Genomic DNA, 27,081 nt, shown 5'->3' on the forward strand with positions numbered 1-27,081 from the left:
AAGAATATTAAATTACATACACACATTCCTCACCCTAATTGTCTGGCTCTACAGTGTTCAACTCCTGCTCATTCCACAACTCTTTTTATCACTCAACTGCAATCAACACACCATCGTGACCATTTTAAATCAACAATTATTTTTCATTCACTGTATTTAATTCTGGCCTCGATTGTAACTTATCCTGGTAACACTAGGTGGGAGGTAACACTATTCACCAGTCCATCACAGAGCACCATGCAAACCCATATTTACAATTAGGAGCAATGTAGCGTAGCCGAGACAGTGATCTCAGAATTAAAAAAAGAAACCCCAGAGAATCTGATATAATACAATCATCTTATATAATTTGAAGTATATGTATGTACTGAGGTGGTCTGGTGGATTACTGGCCAGCACTGTTGTCTCACATCCCCAGAGTTGGTTCACCCAATGCTTGGTGGGTTTCCAGCAGGCACTCTGGTTTTCTCCCACTGTCCAAAGACATGTTGGTTGATTGGCCCATAGTGTACAGTATGTATGGAGGTGTGAGTGTGTGTGTGCTTGTCCCCTGCAATGGCTTGGCACCCAGTACAGGGTGTCCCTCAACTTGTCCCCTAGGTTCCCAGGCCCACTGTGACCCACAGGATAAGCTGTGTAAATAAATAATAAATGAATGAATGAATGAATGAATGAATGAATGAACGAATGATGCTAATCACTATGTTCTCTCAGGATGAGAACAGATGCTAGTAGATAATGATAGCGATTCATTTGGAGTTTGGAGTAACAAAAAATAATATGTAATACAATCTCATCTCAGAAATGATGGAACTCATCAATACCACCTTGTTGCTGCTTATTGTGCCACCTTACAGCCCAGGGCACATTCATAAGCTCAGTTTACTCCCAGTAAGGAAAAAAGAGGAAGAAAGAGAAGTTCTGCATGTTCCCCCAATATGTTCGTGGATTTCCTCATACCTTCCAAAAAACAAGTTACTTAAGTGAACTGGCTAAGATAAGTATGTGTGTGAATGTTGCCAGGTGCTATTTAGAGTGTGTTACCCCTTACATGAGTGTTCCTGTGAGCGGCTCTGGGTTCACTACAACCCTGACCAGGACAAAGTGCTTTCTAAGAATATCAAATTACCTACACACATTCCTCACCCTAATTGTCTGGCTCTACAGTGTTCAATTCCTGCTCATTCCACAACTCTTTTCATCACTCAACTGCAATCAACACACCATCGTGACTACATTTTAAAATAATATTATTGTGTTTTCTCTATATAAAATTGTATATGGAGAATTTCAACATGTCCCAATTCTGAAACAGGAACAGAAAACACTTTTAACCAAGATGCTTGTTTTGTGTTTCATCCAACTTTCCATTTCTGCAGGAATTCAATAAGAACATAATTACAGGTTGTTTAATCATTTTTCTGAAGACTTTAGACCACAAAAAGTGTGAACAGCTTCACAGCAAAGAAAAAACTCCATTTTTGCAGTTTTTTTTTTTTTTTTTCATGAAACAAGCAAGAAATGTTAAAAATTGAGAATATTTTGTGCATGTTTGTCTCGGAGTCACAAGGGTGATAAAAACACAAACTGCAAAAATATAATATTAAAATTGTCTGTGTTGTATCTGTGAATTTCGTGTGATTTTTGCAAAAAGCTACAATGACACCTTCTTGTCACAATGGATATATCAGCCTCGGGCTGTGTTTGTGGTTATTCAAGGTTTGCAATTTAGTATCAATAATATGCTTTTTGAGTTTTAATAAAGAAAATGACTCATCCAGAAAATAATGGCAGCGTTGAGTAGTGTTGCACAGAAAACTTTATTAATTACAAAGATTACTGAAGTTCGTGAGAAACTTTATAATAACAATACAAAAACTTTACAGGTTTACAGTTTTAGTTTTACATCAATACTTAGTGACAGCTCCCTATCCTAGTACAGGTGTATATGATGTATAACGTCTATTCAAGCATCAACTAACCACATGTCTGCTATGTTCATAACATTAGAGGATGGAGAGGACAGAACCAACCAGAAAAAAAAAAGTGAATATCACAAAGCAGCTTTAAAGGAATAAAAAGTTTGGATATGAATTCTTAAAAATGTATACCTTGCAGATGTGTCATCAAATCCAGGTGCCATGAGTAAAAGTCCTCCCCAGGATTTTGTTCCATGGAACAAAATCCTGGGGAGGACTTTTACTCATGGCACCTGGATTTGACACCTCTGATACCTTGTGAGTTGAGGGTGGCACTGAATAAGTTCCTGAGATGAAATGATGAGGACACTTTGAGAGGAAGCAGACCCGAAAATGAACCCGTCCTCTGCATGCTCCGAAGTCAAAATTGTAACTGTGTAATAGGAAATGTGTTCGAGTTGATACTGAATATCCACTTTAGAGGGGGTTACCAACTATTCATGGATGGAAACTTTTAAAACTGTTTGTGGCAGTTTCAGTCCTTAAACTATCCATGAGATTGCAGCCTGCAAGCCATCACAGGAAAACTGTTTGTATTCATGCATTCTAAGTTATCTTTGTGGTTGGAAATGTATGCAATGTTTATGAATTATGTTATTCAGAGGAATTATATATAGAGAGAGAATAGCAGTGGGTCTAAAACAGAACACAAAGCTTTACTTTAGCATGCAAAGAAAAGTCACTATTTTCATCTTCAAACTGATAACAATCAGTCAAAGAGCGCCGTCCCTCTAACTCCTGTTAAGAGAATAATATGATTAGTGGTATCAAAAGCTATAATACAGTCAAGCAACACAGGGAATAAAATAGGAGAGTTCTAACATCAGAGGTGATGGCTGTGTATTTGGGATAGACTAGATTTACGCTGATTAGATTACTGAAGCAGATTTGAGTAATGACTCAGTGCAGCTAACAGTCGCTCTGGTTGGGCTGTTTGTCACTGATTAACTAGGCCTGTTCGGAGACTATGATGAGCCATGCAGCACCTTTCTGAGCGGGATGGACACCATCTTGCCCTGACCAGCCAGCTTTCCCCTTAAAAGTATTCCAAATATCTATCAAATTTAAATTGGTTTTGGAGCGCCGTGTCTGCATTGGGATTGATGTTCTCATCTGTGTGTCGCACTTTCTCAACTTCTTTGACTACTTCAGTAGATCTGTAGATATTGGTAGATTTCCAGTGAAAATGATCTGCAAAAGCTGTGATGTATTTGTTGTATACTTTTTGTTTGTTTGTATTTTGGTACTTACTGAATGTTAAATTTCATTGAAGAAATAAGTTAGCTGTTAGCATCATTATCACCATTGATTAACCTAGTGTAAGAATCTATCCAATGCTGGAAACTTCAAAGCACGTTTTGTAAGTAGCTCTGGATAAGAGCCTCTGCCTAAATGTAAATGTAAATGGAGCGTATTATTTTATCAGACATTGCTTTCACTATTATAAACACCTCTGCAAAAGTACTTTTCTAACCTAATGATACTAATATAATTAGCTCCCTTATGTACTACACGCTTTAAGAATCTATTGACTAGACTTAATGGATCTATTGGCTAGGACCCTAAGATTACCTTTGTCCTTTATACAGGAGGCCTGGAGTCTACCCCAGGAGATTACACTCTGGATAGAGTGCCAATCCATTACAGAACACACACACTACAGGCAATTTGGGTAACATCAATTAGCCTAATCTGCATGTCTTTGGACTGTGGGAGGAAACCGGAGTACCAAGAGGTACCCACCAAGCACAGGAAGACAATGCTAACTCCATGCACACAGAGACGGAAATCGAACCCGGACTCTGGAGGTGCAAGGCGACAGTGCTAACCACTACCCCACCGTGCCGTATTCCCATGCTGTATGAGGACCGTACATAAAAATAAACTTTTGCCTTTCATCACTGTGTTGATTAAAATGAGAAGGGAAATTGAGGTGAAGTCTGATAAACGCTAAAAACTACAAGAGACTAGTTAAATATGGCCCTATAGCCGGAATAATTGGTGCTTCAGAACCTACCCATAATTTTTCTCTTTTTCTACACATTTTTACTTTCAGACACTCATTCCGCCTGATCAATAGAGCTTGAGGCTTAAAAGCAGCAGCTATTTGGTAATTAGAGTAAGCACCGTCTGCACGGATAATTCAGTGTTCTCTCAGAGGATGGTGTGGGAGCCGTTAGAAAAGAAGATCAAAATGTATCCTATCAAATCCAGGATACAGTGACAAGCAAAAGCTCATATCTTTCATGGTTTTTGAAAGCAAAAAAGTGTAACTCTATTTTGGAATAGTAAAACTTGGATTTATCTTCTTGCAGGACAATAAACACCATAGAAAAGTAGTTTGAAGTAGTTTTATCACAACACACTCAGTTTTGTGTATTGCTTTAGAGAATGCATCTGGCTGAGTTATAATCTATTTGCAAGAATCAGTAAGCTGTGAAAAGTATTGGAAAGAGTTACACAGTCAAAGAGTCCACAAACATCATTAAAGTATGTAGTATCTTCACTAATCACCTTATCCACCACATGCAGGCAGAAGTGCACCCTGGACATTACCATATTACACCCACTGATTGACACATTGAGATATTTTAGCATAGCCAGTTCACATACTGGCATGGTTTTGTGAATTTGGTAGACACGAAAGAACCCATAACAAACCCAGACAGACACAGGGAGAATGTGTGATGTTGCTGTATCTCTAAGGGTACAAGGAAGTTTAGTTTTTACACCTAGGTGGTGGAACGAACTTATTCTAGATATCCAAATAACTGTGTCTCTGGCAGTCTAGGACTTCCTAAAGTACTTCAATTAGCAATAAAAAAAAATACCTAACCTGATCCCTAAACTGAAGATACTCTTTGTGCCTGTGAACCAGTGCCAGGATGTGTTTATTGCTAGAAACTTCAAAGCATTCTGCAAGTTGCTCTGGAGGAGGGCGTCTGCCGAATGCCGTAAATGTAAATGTACTGTAATGTGTGAAACTCCACACTGAGACGAACCAGCGTCCTTGGTAAGCATCAACACTACACGCTGATCAGAAGGCCACAGGTTTGAACCGCACCACTGTTGAGCCTTTTGGATAAGGTTGTCAAAATAATTGTACAGTAAATGGATTTCAAAAACATATACATACACAACACATATCCAGGGTCGGGGTTCGATTCCCGCCCAGGCTTGATACCTGTCTGTGTGTGCAAGAAGTTTGCATATTCTCCCCGTGATTGGTGGGTTTCCTGCCAAGGAGTTCAAGGACCTGCAGATTAGGCTAATTGGCATTCCCAAATCATAATAATAAAACAGTGCTACTGGTAATATTTTGGGACAAATACATTTAACAGAATGTATGGTGGAAAGGTACAAACATAAATAACATTTGTACAAGCAGGATATGAACCTGGGTGATGTGGCGGAGGTTGATGAGAGCCACTATAAGAGCCAGAACTCTCACACAATTCTGATAGTGTTGTCATCATTTTCTTTCAGTTTCTTGGAGTCATATTTAATAAATTAAATAAGTGGAAACTTGACAAAGCGTTGCACTAAACCAAAGTTGGGTGTTAGAGGGTGTAGACCCAGGTACAGTAGGAACAGGGAGATAAAAGGACTATAGGCTCATTAAGATTGAATGTGAGGCAGAAATACATCCTGAATGGGGCACTAAACCCTAGCAGGGCACCAACCAAATTCTCCTTAACACTTTGGGCAATTTGGAGAAGTCATTCCTTTTTTTACTGGCATGTTTTATTGAGGGAAGAAGGACACCGGAAAACCAGGATGAAACCCACAAAAACATAAGGAAAGCATGCAACACACTATAGAGACACTAAGTTGAGCTCAGAACTGTGACAGAGTCAATACCATTAATCCATCTAGAAACCTCTGTAGTCCAACTAGGGACCATTGAGGCTAGTAGTGATTACCATTGTATTTATTCCTATTTTTACGACCGTGGTAGGACCTCCGGTCAACTTTCACACACACATTCACACACATCAGGCAATTTGGGAATGCTTGTTTGCCTCATCTGCATGTCTATGGAGTGTAAGAGGAAACCGGAGTACCTGGAGGAAACCCAATAAACATGGAGAGAACATGCAAAACCCATGTACACAGACCCGGAGACAGAAATCGAACCCAGATCCTGGAGGTGCAGGGTGACAGTGCTAATTCTACCAAAACACTATATAATAATAATAATAATAATAATAATAACTAGGGAGGCACATTTCCTAAAGAAAATGTGAGTGGTGCTTGCCGTGGCATCATAGACATAGCTATGATGTTATTTCCATGATGTCATGATGTTGGTCTTAATGTTAAGTCTATTGGACTTTGTGGGGCGGTTGCAATTAACCACCCACCCCTTAGAAAAGTCATAGCACCCCATTCCTGAATAGGCCGCACGATTTGATACCTCATTCATGAGTCTACGACAAACGGTGCAGGACTAGTTACACGGCAAACTTTTGTACGGAAGAAGAATAAGAAAAAGGAAAAAAATAATAAGCCTGTGAGATAACAATAGTAGTGTTTCGCTTCACAAGCACCACTAATAATAATAACTATTATATATACCTATATATATATATAGCAACCGTATTTTTTATACATTTAAAATGCAGCTTAAACAGTAAAGTAGAAACAGAAAGCCAAGAAACCTCTAAGTAGGGGGAGGAGACTGTGTGTGTGTGTGTATGTGTGTGTGTGTGTATGTGTGTGTAAAAGGAAGAAAGGAGGTGGGAAGGGGAAACAAAGAGGAATGCTGTGATGTCACTCCCTACCACACCACTCATACAAAGGCTTGAGGGAGAAACACACATGCTCACACACACTAACTCATTCTAGTCCACTCACACACACACACCAAGTAACTCCTGTTAACTCTTACTGGATGTGAGTATATGTTTGATTTCCTCTTTCTTTAGAAAATATTAAGATTTGTAGTCTTTTCATCTCTTATCGTTGTTGCTCTTTGTTTTGTTTTTGTTGGATAAAACTGAAGTGTTTTCTGTCTTTTTGTGTGTTGTGCGGTCTGGAATTGTGTGAAGGTTACATTTTTCACTGTTCTGCAGTCCATTGTTTGTCTCTGCTAAATGTTTCTGCATGTTGCACAGCTTTTCTTGTGTAGCTTTGTGTTTTAAAGCCTTTTTGTGCTGCTTGTTTGAGGCATGTTGTGTTGCTGTAAATGTAAGAACACAACATAAGTTGTGGTGTTGTCCTTGATGTGGCTTTGTCGGCTTGGTGATACACACACACACACACACACACCGAGGAGGAAGCACATGGTAAAGTTTCCTTTTGGGGAAAAAAAAAGAGGTCTGGCGAGCTTTTCTGATATGTGTTAACCATAAGACAAAGAGGAATGCTGAAAACTGAGACTGCGGGAGGATCCTGCTGTAAACTGTGCAAACCAGACCCACAGCTAGCCAGCAGATGAACGGATAATGAGCAGCGAGTAAATAAAGCGACAGAGTGAGAGAAAAGAGGGGCTCAACAGCAGCTGAGAGGCACGGAGCGAGAACAGGGAGCACAGAAAGGACAGAAAGTGGAGTGTATTATAAAACAGACCGGCTTTTGTCACCACACACTAGAGTTCAGGGAAGGATCATATGAAACAGAGGTCGCTGTCACAAAGCCAGCACAATCCCTAAATGAGCACTTAAATTGCCAACATACATTATATATGTTTACTTAGTTTTTTGTCTTTTTGTTCTTCCCTAGTCTAGTTTCCATTTTAGCTAAACACACAGTTCATTCAGTTATACAAATAAAATGTAATTGAATCTTTTCGAGATAGACATCATCTGCAGGTCAGACAAAGACTCCGCGTCACAACAAGGCACAGGGAACTATCTACACTACATGGACAAAAGTATTTAATTATTGCAAACATGTTAATTTTTGAATTTATGTGTTTCAGTCAGACCTTATAGCCCTAGCAAACCTATTGCTTCAGCGTACCAAGACGTCTTGCACAATGCTATGCTTCAAACGTTGTGACAACAGTTTGGGGAAGTCCCTTTTCTATTCCAACATGACTGTGCCCCAGTGCACAAAGCAAGGACTATAAAGACATGGTTTGCCGAGTTCAGTGAGGAAGCCCTGACCTTAACCCCGTCGAGCACTTTAGAAATTAACTGGAACGGAGATTGCAAGCCAGGCCCTTTTAGCCAACATTAGCGCCTGACCTCATAAATGCTCTAGAGAACGATTGAGCAGGAATTCCCACAGTAACACTACTGCAAAAAGGGGGTCGACTCATATTGAAGTAAATGTAATTGGATACAAGTCAGTGCAGATTTCAACAAGTCAATTTCTTTTTCCTCAAATAGTTAATATCAGATTGCGCTTTAAATATGTTAGCAAGTTCTCAAGCACGAAGTTATCTAGCTTCCCAGGACACAACATTCATTTAATCTATGCTTTAGATAACTGGTTCAAGGAGTCCATATGAATTCGTCGACTTGGCACTGCACCTTTAAGACAGTGCTAACATAGATATTTAAACACGCGCACACATACAAAACAAATAGAAAGGCCTGGTATTTGGCTAACACTAACGGCTCACAAAGTGTGAGAGCAATTACCCGGATATTTAGCTCTCCTGAAGCAAAATAACGTACTTGCCAATGTTGAGTAATACTTCAACATTGTTGGGTAACTCTTGTTTGTTTTACTGGCCTTTTCTTTTAATAAATTAGACATGGGTTAAGGTAATAGTTTTCAGCTGTCACAGAACAAACTGTTTAAATATCTGGCCACGTTGCGTTGGGCTTAAGTGTTTTAGGCGCTATCATAATATTAGCAGGTTTGCAAGTAAAACAACAGCATCAGTGTCGGTACCTCCTCAGCATGTGAAAGCACATCATCCGATCCGCACGCAACTTAACACAGGTTTTACGCTGGATGCCTTTCATGACCCAACCCTCCTGGTTTGACACCAGCACTGGCTGGGGTTTGGGCATTGAATAGGAACTGAACCCTGGAACATGGCAGACGAGAAACCTACTACTCAGCCACCAATGCCCAAATAGTGAAATAGTAATTTGGATGAACTGTATGTTCTAGTATGCTAAATTAAACAGCGTATGATCACATTAGCCTTCAGGCACTCATTAGAGATAAAGGGAATATCATCCTGGTCCATTTTGCGTGAATGTAATAATCTGCTGTTGTAATCCATCCACCTCAAGGTTCAGCATGGTTCTTGGTTCCTTTTTCTGATTAGCACGGGTGTGAAGACTGATGAGTTTCTGTAAGTGTTAAACAGGCTTAAATATATTAGTTGTCCCATTCTCAACTTTCATCTCAACAAGCCATTTCCATTAACCCGGGCTGCCATTTGCTGGCTTTTTGTTTCTCTCACTATTTTTTTGTGAACAATAGGGAATGTTGTGTGGAAAAAATCCCAGCAGAACAGCAGTTTTTAAAAGATTAATACTAGCCCATCTGGCACGAACAATCATACTAGGGTCAAAGTCATGGAGGTCACACAGGCTAGGATCACATTACCAGCCTGAATTTAATTTTTTTTAAACACCATAATGTGAGACACATCTGGTATTTATAGGGCTGTGTGAATGCACAAAAGTTTATTAGGCCAGATATGAATCACTTTCCTATACAATCCTAGATCTATGATATTCTGTATATGTCAGTACACCGTCATGAGACTTGAATGAGAACAAGCAGAACGGAATTCATATTGCTGATGTCATCAGTCAGGAACGCGAATTTGATAGCAGTGCAAGCATTAATGTGACAGATGCAAACTTGCATCTTTATGCTGCTGATAGTTATTTATTGCTGTCAATAAATCTCTTAATCAGGCTATTGAATCACTACAGAAAGCCTTTGTTGCTATCCAGTATTTATTACGTCATCCAAAAATTTGTTCTCCGGTATTCCTTTATATTTAATGCAATTCTGGGATTACTACCTAGTTCCATTAGTTCCTTAATTGCACAGAGAAGTGCTGATTCCTGAAGAGCTTTTTTCCACTTTGCACCTTATACAGGGAATATGTTGCAGAATTTGCAAATTTATTTTTTTCTTTTATCTGTTTTTATCTGTGTATTAATTGTGTAACTTTTAATTGTTTTGTATTTATTGCTGCCTATCTTGTCCAGGACCCCCTGAAAAAGAGGTTTTGAATCTCAATAAAGATTTCCTGGGTAAATAAAAGTAAAAAATTAGCTGTTAAAAAAGCTAAAGCTAGGCATCAGGCTTTTTTCCTTTGAACTAAAAAAAAAATACAGTTGACTAACTGCTTCCTGTCCTCCAGAGCAAAATCTCCAGCATATTTTTGCATCTATTGTTTGAAGTGATTGAGTCGTTGCACAAATATGACGAGTTTTAATCAAGATGGCGAGAGCAAAAATGTCTAGATGTGCATCCACATTAGCTGCGTCAGATAAATTGGCTTAATGTTAAACTTATCCGAAGCTCTTGACATTTTTTTTGCAGTGTCTAAGGTGTTCCTCTTTAAAGATTCAAATAGTCTGTTTATTTGCAGGGCCTTTTGTGGTTTGGGGGCTTTAACTAAACATTCAAACAGGTTCTTGGTAGCCCTGGTTTTGGAGTATCCTCGATTATTACATTACATTTGGCATTGGCAGAAGCAGACATTAAAATCTGTGTTCAAAGATTTTGAGTTGACTGTTTGGCAGCTTGGGGGGCGTTAATGCTCATCACTGTGGCCTCGCACCTCCTGGGTGGAGGGTTTGATTCAAGTGTTGTGTGTGTGTGTGTGCGCATGGTTGTGTGCTACTGAGTGCCCTGAGTTCCCTGGGGTGGTCTCCCGGCATCCTTCGACCCTGCACTGGATAAGCAGTATACTGGGTGAGTAGAAGGTTAAAGTTTTGTTGTTGGCTGATTTATAAATGGGCTGGTTTGCATTTGTTAGCGCACGGTGGGACGGCAAAGTGGTGCAGTCAAGTGGGCTTCCTCTTGATTGGTGACTCAAAATTCCTACTTCATGCAGTGTCTCTCAAACCCACCATGACCCTAACCAAGATAAAGCAGTTGAAGATTCGACGAATCGAATTTGGTTCATGGTAACACAATAAAGCTAATCTGTGGCATTTCTCTACAAAGGCGTCATTCTTAACTTAACTGTCCCGTCATGAGATGAACCAGTAGGAAAAAGTACGAAATGGAAACCTTCCAAATAACACCAGTGTTGAAACTGATTCCTTTTTCCTCCTCTTGTTTCTCTCGCTTACTGTCTTTTTCAGAAAACACACACAAAGACGCAGTCATCGCGGGGGCAAGGAATGAGCAGAGTCGAAACAATTGGAGCCAGCTGCTATAGGAATTCTCTTCTGAGAAGAGGAAAAGGAAGAGGAAAAAACTGTACAATCACATTCGAAGGGGTGCGTCCTGTTTCACCTGCAAACATATACGCTTGTTTTTCTCAACATCCTGTACCGGTCCCCACACACACTCGAAGATGCTGCAGCAAATTCTGGCCACCATGTATGTCGACCCGGACATCCTGGAGGCGCTGAACGAGGAGCAGAAGAAGACGCTGTTCCTGAAGATGAGAGAAGAGCAAGTGCGCCGCTGGAAGGAGAGAGAAGAGAAGGAAGAGCGGGAAGGCAAGATGGAGAAGCCCAGGCCCAAAAAAGGTAAAGGTGCTCTTACAATTCCACAACCATCAGGATGTCTGTCATGTGTATCGCTAAGAGTTGTCCTGAAAAACAGCCTTAAGCGTTGCTTTAGATAACGTTCAGAGGGTCAACATATTAAAGCACATCAGAAGATCACCTGCATGCAACTTGTTTGATTGTTGTACGAGTATGGCAGGATGATTGAACAAACAAATCCTGTCCTGGTTTCCCGGATATTTTCCATGAATTATATACAACTGTAAACTCGTACTGCTAGAACAAAAAGACAAAAACGTTTAGTGTTTTGGGATTCTTCAATGAATTCTTTGGAATCCTTCATTCATCTCGGGAATGATGTTAACAAAATGGTTCAAACGATCATAAAAATCCATTAATAAATCTTGCGAGCCATTAAAAAGCTAAAAACTTTAAGATTATCTTACCGTTGAAAAGGTGTGCATCTGAAACTGCAAACAAAGTCAGTTTTACTTATGTAACGTTACAGCCCATCATTAATTACACAACGCTCAACCTCTTGTGTGAATATCTTTTTCCCCCTACTTGCATGTTGTCGTTGGGCTTTTTACCGTAACTGAATTCCATTCAAGCTTTTCATAACTTTCTCACACTTCTCCTCTTGAAGTCTTCAGTATTGGCATGCCGAACTATAGATAAATGGTGCAGACTAGCATAATCTTGTTTCACCTGGGGCACTTGTACAAGTTTATAATCTTTTAAAGAATCTAGTTTGGAGGACACACAACAGAAAGATCAGGGTCAGATCAGGATGTGTGGAATGCGAAGCATCTCGTCTGCTTGAATATCTTCGGGGTTGGCGGAGACGACTTTGGGGACAGGCAAGAACACATGCACCATGTTTGACCTGTATAATTTCATGGAATGTGGTGCATCTACATTCCCTGCTCTTGCCAATTTCTCATAAGGACCCTGTCGCTATCTATAGAATTACATGCATTTATTGACTTGTGGTCTAAAAATGTCATAAACAATGAATCCCTTGTTGCTTACATCATCATCTGGTTGGTTTTTAGAGACTTTTTCCCTGGACAAAGCTTGTGCCTTTTCCTCTTTATAGTAGTGATAGGATCACAACTCGCGTCATCGGGCATGTTGCTGAATATAGCGCTTCTTATCTCTGGCTTTTTGGTTTTATTATTAGTCTGTCTGGAAAGCATGCGTTTCAATGTGTGCGTCAGCACTGCAACAGACGTTTACTTAACATCAGGTATGAAATCTGACCTGGTCGGACACGCTGATGAGTTGTGTACATAAGTAGTACAGAACTGTAGTTTGCACCTGTCTTATTCCTCAACAGGTGACGCACTTAAATAAATCCATTAGGCTGGTAGGGTCCAAATGGTAAGGTTCTCCAGGAAACCTGAACTCTTTACTCTTGCTGTTTAGTGAGTTGTCAGATATGTTCCAAATAAATGTCAGATCTCTCCGTTCAGGGGAACATAAGAAACTTTACCTAGTCAATGGCCTTTATCTTTTTTTAGGTTGGACGTTATGTACCATTTCTTTATATGCATCAGGGTGAAATACAATAACAGCTGCTCGAGTGTTCAAACACGTAAATGATTTGTGTGTTTAAACCCTTCGACCTGATTGACGGCGGGTGACACATACACGTCCACACACCCTCTGTATTCAATAGCACAGCGGCCATGCTTTTTACACACACTGGGTTTTTTGTATTAATTGTATTAATGGGCACGTGCATAGCAACAAGATGTACAGTGTGTTCACCATAACATAAAAGAACAATAATAATAACAATAAGTAAATGAAAATCTGCACAAAGCACAGGCATGAGACTGAATGTAGCCCCGCCTATGAACCACAACAAACATCAGTAATTATAGTAGATCATGCAAATTATAAAGCATGCAAGCAAACAATAATGGTGTGAAAATTAGACTTTTTCTTCTTTTTTTTAACTGTAAGTCAGCATGATTTTATGTGGTGTAAACGTTTTTTTATTATTATTTACTTCAAGATTAAGTTGGGTCACCCTGACTGACTAGAACAAGACAATTCAGTGATATGATTGACTGCAAAACCAACCTTACCTCTGGCCTTTAAAAAATGCTGACTAAATAGAATAAAAAATGCAAACATAGTCGTCTTGATGCTTATAGAGCCTGACTAGTGGGTTTTTTTTATTTATTTTTTATTTTTTTATAAAATTGCATTTTAAAGCTTTTAAAGGGTTTTAGATATTTGTAAGAATTTCAATATTTATATTTGCTGTATTGTGATGCAACTATATCAATACAATTAACATGTAAATATACACACATTGACCAGGGTGTCAATTAAACCTACTAGGAGTGTTCAAGTCAAACTGGGACTCGTGTTAAAACTTCTCATGAATAAATACCTAAAATAAAATCGATTGACATTCACAGAAGACTTTCAGCACAGTAGGGTGATGAGACACTTGGCCGCAGTAAAACAGTTTTAATGGTGCAAACGTTTTAAACACATCCCAGCCACTGGTTGCAGTGCCGGTCCCAAGTCCGAATAAAATGGGAGGGTTGCGTCAGGAAGGGCATCCGGCGTAAAACCTGTGCCAAGTTGTAATGCAGACTGGGTATTCCGCTGTGGCGACCCCTTGCCGGGACCAACAACAACGACATGAATGTTAACCCCAGCCGAGGTGGTTCGAATAACTTGGACTTGAAAAGTGGACTCCATATAACTTAAACACATCGGTTCTATTGAATTCTAAGTCACCTAACACAAAGTTTGCCATCCGGTATCACCCAAATGAGGATTTTAATTTAATTTAACTTGCCATCAATTGGTGAAAGAGACGCATCTGTCTGTGGGAACTGTACACACAGTTATTGCTACATCCCCCATACAATCCTGACCTTGCTCCAAGCCATTTCCACATGTTTGGGTCATTAGAGGAGCCCACATTTCATTTGTGAAGCAGGCAGTCTGATCAAGGCTCCTGCATACTAATAAAACCTTCTACCTTGATGGTATTCAAGCACTAGTGAAACACTGGGATAAGTGGATTAGTGTTGCAGGGGATTATATAGAGAAATAAATGGAGTTTTTATTCTCATAACTGTGTCCTGTTATTATGCACAGAATAACACCAATCGTATAACTGTAGTCCATTCTGAATTATGTGCGCATTTTTCCCCCTTGTTTGGCTACAGTAGCAATATCAAAGCTCGATGCAGAGATCCTCTTATTACCTGAGTTGGCCTTCATAAAACTACATCAAGCGTCAATCCAAAACAGCCAACACTGACTCCTCTGCTTATCCCATGTTGTAGTTGTAATGGAGAAAATGGCCATTTAGTGTAACTACATGGCAGATGCACCCAATAATCAGTGTGAATTCAGAATTAATTAAGGTACATGTGTTTTGAAGGCATATATTTTGTATTTGCTTTTTCTTTCACGTCTACAGATTTGCATTTGTGTTTTGAAAATTTGTTTGCATGCCAACCCTTTTGCATTTGCATCAATAGTATTTTGTTCTCATCAATTTTCCCGCCGTATGCATTATGCTAATTAGGAGATGGATGAGATATGTGATGCCTGGAAGGGATGAGATGCTGAAGATTATGTGTCTCAAATTAGTGACAGAGAATTAATGCCATGCATTTCCCCCCCCATTGCTCTGATCCATCTATATTAATCTTTTTCTCTTCCGGGTATGCCCATGTTGCCTGGAAAACCAGGTTTCTTTAGTAACAGTAATGGATCTCATTGTAATATCTGCTCTAAAGCTCGACTCCTATCATCGAATGCTGCTTTGTACTGTGTTTCATTACACTATATGCTGTCCCAGGAGTTTTGGGGGTAACTTTCCCGTTAAAGCATTGTTATGTAAACACGACCACGGTAATGATCGTTAATCACGTGACATGTTTTCGGACAGTGACAATACTGGGCGCAATATGATACGTTTACATCATACTGGAGTACAAAGAAGGATAACCTGAGCACTATTGAAAAAAGCCATGTAGATTACATGCAGTTACGGGACAGGTGCTGAAAGACAACCTGTGTGGGTTAAAAAATCATGTTCAACTTAAATAGCAAACGATAAATAATGAAAAGATCCAATTAAAGGTGCAGGGATTTTTAAATGTCTCTAAATCTAATCATGATGTAAATATAAGACATGGTCAATTTTTTCCCCTATGTGTATAGAGTAATCTGCTATAGTACACTATGGTTACCTCATGTACAGCCATGTTCAAAAGTTACATATAACAACATCATATACCTTTTTTTCTTTGTGAGGCCATCTGACTTAGAGCTAAAGCTTGGTCCAAAACCATGATCCAAAGCATACCCATAAATCTATATCGCAGTGGCTGAAGAATCAAAGAATTAAGGTTTTGGAATGAAAACAGGAAATCATTTTAAGTTATTGCTGGTAAAGTTGGGTGTACATGCTATTGAATTATGAGGAGTACTTGTTTGTAGTATTTCCAGTGATTTAAATTTTTGGGGGTCAAATTAATAATGGCACTATGTAGTATAGCCATTATTAAAATGCATGTTAAGGAATCTATCTAGGTCTATAACTCTCATCATGTGGAATGTAACTATTTTTTGCTTTTTTCTGGCCCAGAAACAAGCTCCACCCCAGTTTCACCTGTGTAGCTTTTTGCTTTCCTTTTATGGAAGAAAGTGCATTGTTTATTTAAAAGGGGTGGAGTCAATTAGGTAATGATGAGTGCTTGTCAGTGTTTTGTCTGATTAGAAATTCCAGCTCACCTTACAGGGAGCAAAGGCTGTAAATATCTCAGCGCCCTAGTAATATTTACATAGCACTATAATTTTAGAGAAGAGAACAAGTGCAACAGGGATGGCTGTAAATATGAGTAAAGTGTTGGGTGAGTGACTGGGGGTTTAAACGTGGGTGCATTATGAAGAATGACAAGGAACATGAGTTTTAAATATAAAGCCTGATTTCAGAGTCGTGTATCTGAGCTGGACAAATTGACTTTCCATGGAAATATGGAGGAATACCATATACCTATTCGGTCTGGTGTTGCTGAGCCTCTCCCACTGAAAATCGCACACAAAGTTTATTAAAGTTTCTCTTTTTTTTTTAAAATAAAGACCCCACATGAAAGGTGAAAACCTATCGTGCATAAATGAGTTCATACAGCACTAATATCTTTAAATCAATTTGTTGTTTTTTTCGAGTGGGGCCTTGAAGTTACAAGCACAAGCTCTTCTGCTTGTCTTTAAAATTCAATTGTTGCATGACTCCACAAGGTCTCCGGGGGTGTGCTGTGGTGTCCGCTTGGCCAGTAAGTATATCAAGGTGCGGCAGAAACAACAAGCAATAAATCTTGTTCTTTTTATTTATTTTAAAACTTATTTTGGACACTTTTAAACTAAACAGTGAAGCAGACTTGTTTGTCCAGCATGTTCCTTAGGTGCTTAATCGGATTGTGATCTGGACCAATTGTAGGGCAGATCAACCATCTTGTGTGTTTAGACACATTTCTGTCCAGAGGTTGTTTTTTTTTTTCTGTGGGATCGCAGGCCTTTGGTCCCCTCATAGATGATCATTGGGTGCCCTGTCACTAGTTTACTGGTGTATAATTTTTAATCTATGTTATTCCAATCACCTAGTGATTGCATTAATGTTATGGATGATCGGTGTACTTAATAAAATAACCCGGGTGTAACTACAAGGTAGATGTATCTAGTACACTGACGGTCTCTAAACAGGGCTTGTTAAGTCGCTTTTGCTTCCATTCTGTACTGTGCAAATTTGCTTGTAAATAAAGTTAAATTTGTCATTACATGGCTCTTTGATAGTCAATACAACTCTTATGATAAATTTAACAATTGACCTACTGTAAGAGGTCATTTGTTGCATCACACCGCCCTCTGCTGGTGACAGTCATTTACTTAGCCTTTTGTCTTGTTTAATAATTAAAACTATTTCTATTCATATAGTTGCTCTTTACATTTTCTGAATACCTTTTTTTCTATGTGCAAAACAAATAAAGCATTCATGACGTCACAGATTCATTACGTCCGACATCTATGAGGTGTACAGTAAAGGTGTGTTTCTGACGTAATGAGGTATAATGGACCTTTTTTTTCTCTTTCTTTTCTTTAGCTACTTTTAAAAAGGTGAGTTGGCTCCTAGGCCGAGATGGTGACGTGCACGTGCGTGTTATCGGCGAGACGGACGAGTTCAAGTCGTCCAAACTCCTGTCTGACCTCAGGGAACAAAATGAAAACAACCTCAACAACACCAACAGGTACAGATTTCCTTACAGGTTAAAAATAAGGAGGGGGTGAAAGGGGCAGGCTGCACCTCTCCTGAAATAGCAGGTTCACAATAGGGAAGAGGTTATTTTAGTCCTGTAGGGGTCAACGTTACACGTCAGTGAATCAGTCTTAAGAAAGTAACAGGATAAACCTGCTCAAGTCAGTGACGTGCAGTTCAGACGTTAGAGAGTCTGAACGTCAGCTGAAGATGTGTTTCTGTTCCGGCCAATTGTGAGGAAATAAACTTGTGGATTGCTGGCTTCTGTGATCCAGTATTTATTTATTTTATTATTTATTTATTTATTTATTGAGAATCAAGCAGATTTTAATATATGCATACAGTTTTAAATAATAAATAAATTATACACAATCATATACACATGCCAAGACATGACTAAGTTTGTGTTCATACGTTTGCGATAATAAATTCATAAATTGCTTGATTTACTGATTTTGCTTAATCCATATTAATTTCTACACTTGTGTCCAAACAGTATTAAATTGAAAAATAAATGAATAATACGCATAAAAATAATAGTTTCATTCCAATCTCACTTTCTTAACAACTCTTACTGGACTGTCTTTCATATCATGGCAGTCTACACCAATCAGCCATAACATTAACATTGATTATCAATTAAATACCACTAAACCGATGACGGGATCATGGACAGCCAAGGCTCAGTTAAGCCTGTGGCAAATAAAAGCCAGCCTGTCTCAGTGCAGCACAAATCGCTGAAAAAAGTAAATGCTGGCCGTGACAGGAACACCCAGTGCACCACAGCACACAGTGATGGACATAATGTTAGGGGTTTTACTGTATTATGTCTGATCGGTATACTATAATCCATTATCACATGTTACAAAAATCTATTAAGAGCTAACAAAAAAAGGCCTGATTTATATTACTGTTATTAAAATTAGTTTTAGTCTCATGATTATTGTTTTAAAAATTAGTTTTGAATTAGTTATATATATATATTTTTTTTTTTTATATATTTTTCCTGATATAATCCTGACCTTACATTTAGGCATCATGGTCTAGAAGATGATGTGAGGCCTAACTCTCATGAGAAATACAGACTGATTGGATGTCCAACATGGCTGTTTTTTAAGGCAACCATCAGATTGGCTCTTGTTTATAAAGGTTCAGCATATATCTGGGAATTTTTTTTTTCATTTGCAGTAGATAATTACTAAATGGTTAGTGGTTATCTAATTATTGCTTAATGTGTTACCTAACCCAGCCTGTATATACAGTATTATACAAAAGATGAACAGGTCCTTGGTGATCAAGCGAAATGGAAGAAAAATGGTGTAAGCTTTTTTTTTTTTTTTTTTTTCCTCTGATTGTTAGACCTCAGACTACTGGACATCTCAAAAGCAGCCTGGACAAGCCAGTGATCCAGCAGGACATCAGTAAACCTGGGATAGAGCTACTCCTCAATGTAAGTAGAAATTTAATACGGTTTAAGACAATGTGATCTACATTATATTTCAGCCTTATAGTTTTGACCTGAAATAGATGTTCGAGGAAATTTTTTTTTTTTAAATTTGTTTCCAGAAAAGTGTACAGACCCCTGGATAAAACACCTGAGGCTAGGATTATACCCTGTCAGTTTCACTATGTACAGTATAGCTCCCTTTAGAATGCTATGATAGTACTCACCCACCCACCCTCTTGTTTATGCACAGTATGGCAAAAAAAGTAAATAAAATCAAACCATAAGTGATAAATGTTTAAATCCAACCTGCCTGCAAACGGACAAAATAACATCGTGTGGTTTCAGCGACACCATTGTTTATTTATCATTTATTAAAAAATCAATTTTAATGATGAAGGAGGGAAAAGAAAAGGAGCATAAATTTTCCCTATTCATTTTGTAAGCAACAATCGAGTCAATCAGTTTTACACAAGTATTAATGTACATTGCGACATAATTTATAACAATATCAATTTCATAATCGCTATACAGCTAGGCCTGACGCATAAAATAAACCAGCTGTCATAAAATCATTTGTTCATGGGTTTGAGCTCTACAAGACTTGTACATCATATTTATTTATACTCTGTGTATTTACTTCATGTGTATATGGCTACATTTACAGAAAACTGAAGAGATGAACCACTCCAGCACCGTTCCAGATATCCAGAAAGAAAACAACACTCAATCCACAGAGGAGCTGAAGATCCAAAAGGTTGAGTCTTCAAATCTAAAAACGGCAAACTCATGCAGGTCGGACAGAGAGACGTCTGCAGTGGCGAGACCGAACCAGTTCAGTTTGCAGAAAAGCACTATGGGGCAAGACGCACAAGAAAAAGGTAAATGAGTGCAGGGGTAAATCTTTAAGCTTTACAACGCTTTACCGTGCTGAAGTCAGATAGGTGGGTTTTTTTTTTGTTTGTTTTGTTTTTTCTAAACATATAATGTACTTTAAAATAGGAGGCCATGTGATGCACTGAAATGAACATCCTTGACCATACTGAGGTGTGGAGATGGTTTATGCATGTTTATGGAGAAAGGAGTGCCATCTAGTGGATATATAGTGGAACTGTATCTGAGATATCAGTACCAGTTGTCCTTTGTCCACAGTTCCATTAAACCAGCTACATTTGCTGCTGGAAATCATCTACGCTTTATACTCTGTAATTGAGGTTAATTTAGGGCATTTTTAATAATCAGAATAAGCTGATTATCTAAATTATTGATTCCCAACCCTGGTCTTGTCCTACACATTTTTGCTTCCTCATCAGCCTGTTCTATTCGGAAAAAGGTTCTTACTTGGCTGATTAGTTGAATCAGGTTTGCTAGCAGAGAAAACCTAAAAATATGCATTGCAGGGGTCCTCCAGGACCTAGAAGGCCCAGATAAATCATTAGAGATCTCATACGACTGATCATGGAGCAGATTATAAGCGCATCTTGCATCTGTTTTATTCAGCTGGGTCTAATTCTGCTCTAACCGCATAGACGGTGCTTCCTTTAATAGAGCTCAGACGGTCAGTCCCTAGTCAGTTAAGTTCATCTGTCTGCTCGGGAAATTTTAGCTCTATCTGCAGTGTTGTGCAACCGATCACAGCCCACGACTGTGACCCTAGGAGACGCCACAGCGTGCATGTGTACTCTGCCGGAATATTCCCACAGTTTCCTGTTTCCTGTTTAATAATTTCACTGTCACAGAAACATAGAAGCTGGTTTCAGCTGTGCACAAACACAAATACAAGGAAATAATTATGAAAAGGGTTTGGAGACTAACGGCATAACTAGCAACATTTAAATATTCAAAGCTGGATAGCACAAAACAGTACTAAATAAATAAAATAAAATATACTACGATTAATGTAAAAAAAAAAAAAAAACACAAACGCACAAAGAAATGTATTCCCCATTACCTCAATATATATATATTTCTTTTATTGGAAAAATTTTGAAATTAGTTGGTTTTTTTTGTTTTTTATTATGATGATGGTGGTGGTGGTCATACAGTTGTATTTGGTAACATTCAAATATCTACACTTGTAACTAACCCTTAAAGGGGAAATATCATGCAAGTTATACTTTTTAGTCACTCTTAGACATTCAGATTCGTCTCCAGTACAAACAAATATCTGAAAACGTCTCAACTTTTTACATTTTTGTTTTGACCTGAGATTAAACTATCCAATTAGTTTTCCCCCTATTGTGACCTCATATAAGAAGAACCCCTCCCATTGTTGATTAGCTCTGCTGTTCTTTAGAAGGGCATGAGTCAGCTGTAGCTCACTTGCATAGACAATGAAACGGCACATTTGGAGAAGAAGGAATGAAATAAATGGGGCACAAGGAAAATTGTATTGTGTGAGAAGTATTTCAGCTGGAGCATTAGCAGACGCACTTCGGAAAGCCTATAAGACCCGGGTTATTGTAATATAGGACCTTCAAAGGTTGTGTGTAAAACCAACAATCTGTCAGCTGTGTGTTTTGTCTTTCAGTAAAATAGAACATTACATGTGTGGAAAATGGTTCTCTTGTGTAATTGTAATGCTGCATGGCCCTCCAAAACTCTTAGACTTTTGTTTTGGTCTGTGTATAAATGTACTAACGGTACACACAGCAGCTAGCAGGCTGTTTTATATTAAAGTGAGAAAAAAAAAAAACAGACATGTCTAGGAAATGTAAAGTCTGCCAGATAAACTCTGGCCCGGTGACTTCAGTTTCAGACTCTTTACATAAAAGCACATCTGCATGTTTTACTGCTTTGACCAGTTCATATAATTTTATTTTCATTAAGAAGAGGAGAATTTCAGCTGGTAGCGTGTGTATGAGGAGGGAGAGAGAGGTGAGGGAGAGAAGAGAGAAAAGACTTACACCCTAGTCTCCATGGCGACAGTCTAACACAGACACAGGGTCACGGCTGCGGCGAAACGGACAGAGACACATTAAGAGGAAGTACAGATCAAAGGGCAGACATGGACCGAGACAGCGAGAGAGCATGAGAGAGACAGAAATAAAATGGAGAGAGAGAGAGAGAGAGAGAGAGAGAGAAAATGTGTGAGAAGGAGAGGGAAGTGAGAGTAGCGGGTGAAGGAGAGCTGTAGGGTGCACAGTGTCAGCTGGCAGAAAACGAACTATTCATGGGTCGAGAGGGAGAGACAGAAATAGAGAGAGACAGACATGGGGAGAGAGAGAGAGAGAGAGATGGGGAAGGAAAGACAAAAGATAGCGAGAGAGAGACAAGAAAGAGCCAGAGCGAGGGAGAAGGTGAGTGACATGGAAGGGAAGATAAAGAAGGAGATAGTGACACTGAGGTAGAGAGAGAGACGGAAAGAGAGAAAGGGATAGCTAGCTGTAGGCTCTAAGCCTTCAGGGAGAAGCTAAAAATACAGTCCATCCGCTCATCCGGCTGCTCCTCCGAATCTGAACAGCATCTGTCTCTCCATCCCGTTCTCATCCCTTCATCTCATCCCTTCATCATTCCGGTCCATTTCATTTTGATTCAAAGATGCGAGTAATGACGCCTTAGCTTAGCTTTTGTCTTACTTTACTGTACAACTTTTCATTAGCTGCCATATCTATAACTTGCATTATTATTATTTTTTTTCATGATAAACTTTTCATCAGACTGGATTCTGTTTTTGTTTTTTAATTAAGAGTTTCTAGTTAGCTAGCTAACTGTTTTTCATTTTTTGCCTAATTATTTTATTTATTTATTTTTTTTTTTTACTTTTATATACATCTTCTACCAGATATAGGATATCTCTATCCTCTAGTAAGAATATTAGTCTGACTAATTAGTCAAGTTTGCTAATTTTGCTGTTCTGGTGGATCTAAATTAGTGCAGTCCATCAGTTTGTGAGATTAATTACAGTAGTCTGTAATTAAATTACGATTAAACACAATTTAAAAATATTTAGATTTACTTGTATTATAAATGGGAATAAGAAATGCATGAAAAACTGGTTGGAGGAAACAGATTATGCAGTTTTATAATATCCCAAACATTACCATTTACTCACTCACTCACTCATCTTCTATAGCGCTTTATCCTGTATTCAGGGTCGCGGGGGACCTAAAGCCTTTCCCAGGAGGCTTAGGGCTAGATGCAGGGTACACCCTGGACAGGGTGCCAATTCATCGCAGGGCACACACACACATTCACACACTATGGGCAAATTGAGAACGCCAATTAGCCTAACCTGCATATCTTTGGACTGTGGGAGGAAACTGGAGTACCCGGAGGAAACCCACCAAGCACGGGGAGAACATGCACACAGAGACAGGAATCGAGCCTGGCCGGGAATCAAACCCGAACCCTGGAGGTGCAAAGCGACAGTGCTAACCACTACACCACCGTGCCATTATCATTTAACAAATGTTAAATTAAAAACTCTTAAATGGGATCGGCACAGCATGCAGTGGCTGGGTAACATGGGCTGTGGCAACCCACAAATGGCGGGGCTCAAACCTGGATCCTCACATCCAAAAATAAACTACCCAGAGCCTTAGCCATCTGATCCACCACATCCACAGCTTACAGCTAATGTATTCTTGTTAAAATAGTTTTTTTTACACACCTTTGGTTTTATCCAAATTTCCATCTAGAACCTTCTTATAATGAAACTTGCCACTCAGCACACCTGGTGATTTTTTTATTTTTTTTTCTTCTTCTTCTTTCTTCATTCATCTTTTTATCCGCGAATAAGTGCCATTATCACACACAGCCAGGCAATAGTGCTGCGATTATGGAAAGCCATTAGTGTCAAGTGTTCTAATTATCAGTAGAACTAATTGGCTAGCAAAGTCGGCTAACTAACAAAACTGCTAGTTCTGCATCATCTGTTAAAGTTGTAACAGATTTCGTACAGTAAAAGAAACGTCACAGGGTGCGTTTTATTACCAATTCAAATGCGTTAAAATTTTGTTTGGTTGAAACGTTTAGTATCAACGTTCTTCTGTGAAATCGAAATGTTATTTATGCAAAAGCTAAGAGATGGTGAGATTTTAAAGCATCGGTTATGCTCTTCACCCTTAATCGCAGCTGAACAGGAAAAACTGTATATATTGAATCCTCAGCTGGTCTGTGTCTTGGTCATAAAAGCTTTCTAGAAGCAGAGGAGATTTACAGCCAATAAAAACGGCTCATCATTACAAGACTAGGACAGATGATTGAATGTTTGGGTGAGCCTAAGGTTGAGGTTAACCCATGTCATTTTCCAAGTTTTATTGACACACACATTCTCTCTCTCTCTCTCTCTCTCTCTCTTTTTCTGCAGGAGTGATAAACGAACTGGGAATCGGCTCTCCCTTCGGGAGCCGCGTGGCTCAGCTCAGGATGAACTTTAACACGCCGAGCACTAAAGTCCCCTCGCCATACACCAAACCACCCATTCCCACTAAACCGGCTCATCTGCTGACAGCTGCCTCCGTCAGATAAACAGCACGGTGGAGGAAAGCAAACAACACGTCAGATAGACAGCCGCCATGGGTTCTCAAATAATTTAACATTAGCATACCTGTATATAAATGCTGAAGCACAAAGCAGAGAAAAGGCCGCCAGTACCACCACCACCACACATGGGACTTTCTTTAGCTGGCTGTTCGGATATTAAGAAGACTATGGAGTCAAAGTGGAAGAAATTAAAAGTGATCTCCTGTATGATATCAAAAGCTTTTCAATCTCTCCACTGCAGCAAGTCTATACGCACAGCCTGGAATTTAGCAATCACTTTTTTTCTTTTTTTTTTCCCCCCTTTTTCTTTTTTTTTTTAATAAATACACTATTTTTAACTAGTGAATGATGGCCAAAGATGTTTCTAAATGTTTTCTACTTGTGTGTGTGCTTTGTAAATATGATTACATTGTGTCAAAAATGCAAATAAAACTTGTTGGGTTTCAAAGTTGCATGTTCAGTCTATAGCCACCGCAGCAGAGGAAAACAAAAATACATTCACATTATAAATACTCAGGCCCTAGTATTAAAACAGTGCAATTTTGCACTTCAAGGAATAACATTAAAGGTCCAGTTGATAGTTCTATAATTGCCATGTATATATGGATGTGACTCAAAAGTGAAATTTAATAAACACTTTGACTTAGTAATTGCTTTAAAGTCACTTTCGGTTGCCTTTGAACTTTCCCAGAACCTTAAAGTTAGCTGATATTCTTAAGTGAAAATATACTGTAAACCTAGTAAATTTTTTAGCTGTTGTGCTAAATATCAGCATGGTTAGGATATCTTCAGTACTCGCACTGTGCTGTCATGCCTACAGCCACATTACTGTGTACATCAATACAACCGCACTCTCCCTCTGTTGATATTGCTTATTTGTACAGTTAGTGCATTACGGAAATATGTACTCTATTCCAGATATTTATCTACAGTATCCATCCATTATCTAAAATGCTTATTTCATATATCGTCGCAGGTGGCCTGGAGTCTATACAAGGGAACTCTGGGCATAAGGCAGGGTACACTATGGTTGGGGTGCCAACACCTATAAGCCTTCCCAGTCTTTGGACTGGAGTACCCTGAAAAAGCTTATCAAGCATGCAAATTTCACACACATACATAAAGTAGTGAAAAAATTGGATGTGTGACAACGGTATTCATCTTTAGAGGCCATGGCCTGGGTCACCTTTAGTCCTAAACCCTTTAAAAAACTGTTGGACAATGGTGAAGAAGGGAGGAACAGTCAAGAAACTGTCTTCTGGCATGGATTGAGCGACTGACACCTGATGTCTTTTTGATTTTTTTTTTTTTTTTTTTATGCCTGGTTGGGTCCAGCAGGTTTTGAAGAATAAAGGATTCCGTACCAAATATTGATTATAGTATAGAAACTTCATAGTAGGAAAAAATGACTTGATACCACCTTGATTGTCAATGTTTAAAAAAAAATTGAGAATGTCAACAAAAGCTGAGAACTGTTGAGCTGTTGAACATTTAGTGTAATTAAATGGGATTTCTTTTACTACTTTATCATGTAGCCAGTATTATCTAGTCAAAAGGTAAGAAAAATAATAGTCCTGAGAAACTTCACTTTAGAATATCAGTTAACTTCAAGGTTCTGAGACCGTTCCAAGGCAACGCAAAATAACTTTTAAGCAATTATCAAGTCAAAGTGTTGTTTAAGATGACATTATTTTCTCTTGATGCAAGTGCTTCATTGGTTCTGAATGTGAGTTTCGGCAGGCAGCTGCTCTCTAGGTTGTCCCCTACTTACGAGTTATGAAGAGTTCCATTCCAGGAGTATGTTCGTAAGTCAGATTTGTTCTTAAGCGTGAGTCTTATACGCCTTTGACACGAATATATAATATAAGTATACCAATTCACTTGACTAAATCTGTCCCCCTTTCCCAACACAAAAACAATAACTGCACCTAAGAAAATTAATCCCACAGTGAAAAGTTGTCTCTGCGCCTTTAAATCGTGAGGGGAATCCTGGACACTATTTTGGCCCAAAACAAATTTCCCCATAAGAAATAATGGAAACTTGGACGATTCGTTCCACAACCTGAAAACATTAATATAAATATAATATAATATTATAATTTGAAAAAAAATTATTATAATAATTAATAATATTATATTATATATAATTTAATTATACAAAATATTTTTATAATTATAATATTATATATATTATTTTTATTATATTTATAAAAATTAATAATAGAAAATATTAAGTAAAAATAAACTAATTAACCTGCATTT

The 27,081-nt window shown here is 38.6% G+C and overlaps 1 protein-coding gene across 1 annotated transcript; it reads left to right on the forward strand.

Annotated features, from left to right (window-relative positions):
- Positions 1–6,744: 6,744 nt before the first annotated feature.
- Positions 6,745–25,267, forward strand: zgc:92242 (uncharacterized protein LOC436899 homolog). The gene is made up of 6 exons (XM_053514425.1): positions 6,745–6,875; positions 11,219–11,611; positions 17,736–17,880; positions 19,248–19,338; positions 20,000–20,213; positions 24,644–25,267. Exons 2-6 carry the CDS (start codon positions 11,434–11,436, stop codon positions 24,802–24,804), a joined length of 789 nt encoding a protein of 262 aa, XP_053370400.1. The 5' UTR covers positions 6,745–6,875; positions 11,219–11,433; the 3' UTR covers positions 24,805–25,267.
- The last annotated feature ends 1,814 nt before the right edge of the window (positions 25,268–27,081 follow it).

The sequence above is a fragment of the Clarias gariepinus genome, chromosome 2 (assembly GCF_024256425.1).
Source record: "Clarias gariepinus isolate MV-2021 ecotype Netherlands chromosome 2, CGAR_prim_01v2, whole genome shotgun sequence".
Taxonomy (NCBI): domain Eukaryota; kingdom Metazoa; phylum Chordata; class Actinopteri; order Siluriformes; family Clariidae; genus Clarias; species Clarias gariepinus.

Coding starts and splice junctions, on each gene's coding strand:
- zgc:92242 (XM_053514425.1), top strand. CDS start 11,434: ATGCTGCAGCAAATTCTGGCCACCATGTATGTCGACCCGGACATCCTG. Junction 17,881..19,247: donor AACCTCAACAACACCAACAG/GTACAGATTTCC, acceptor TCTGATTGTTAG/ACCTCAGACTACTGGACATC. Junction 20,214..24,643: donor GCAAGACGCACAAGAAAAAG/GTAAATGAGTGC, acceptor CTTTTTCTGCAG/GAGTGATAAACGAACTGGGA.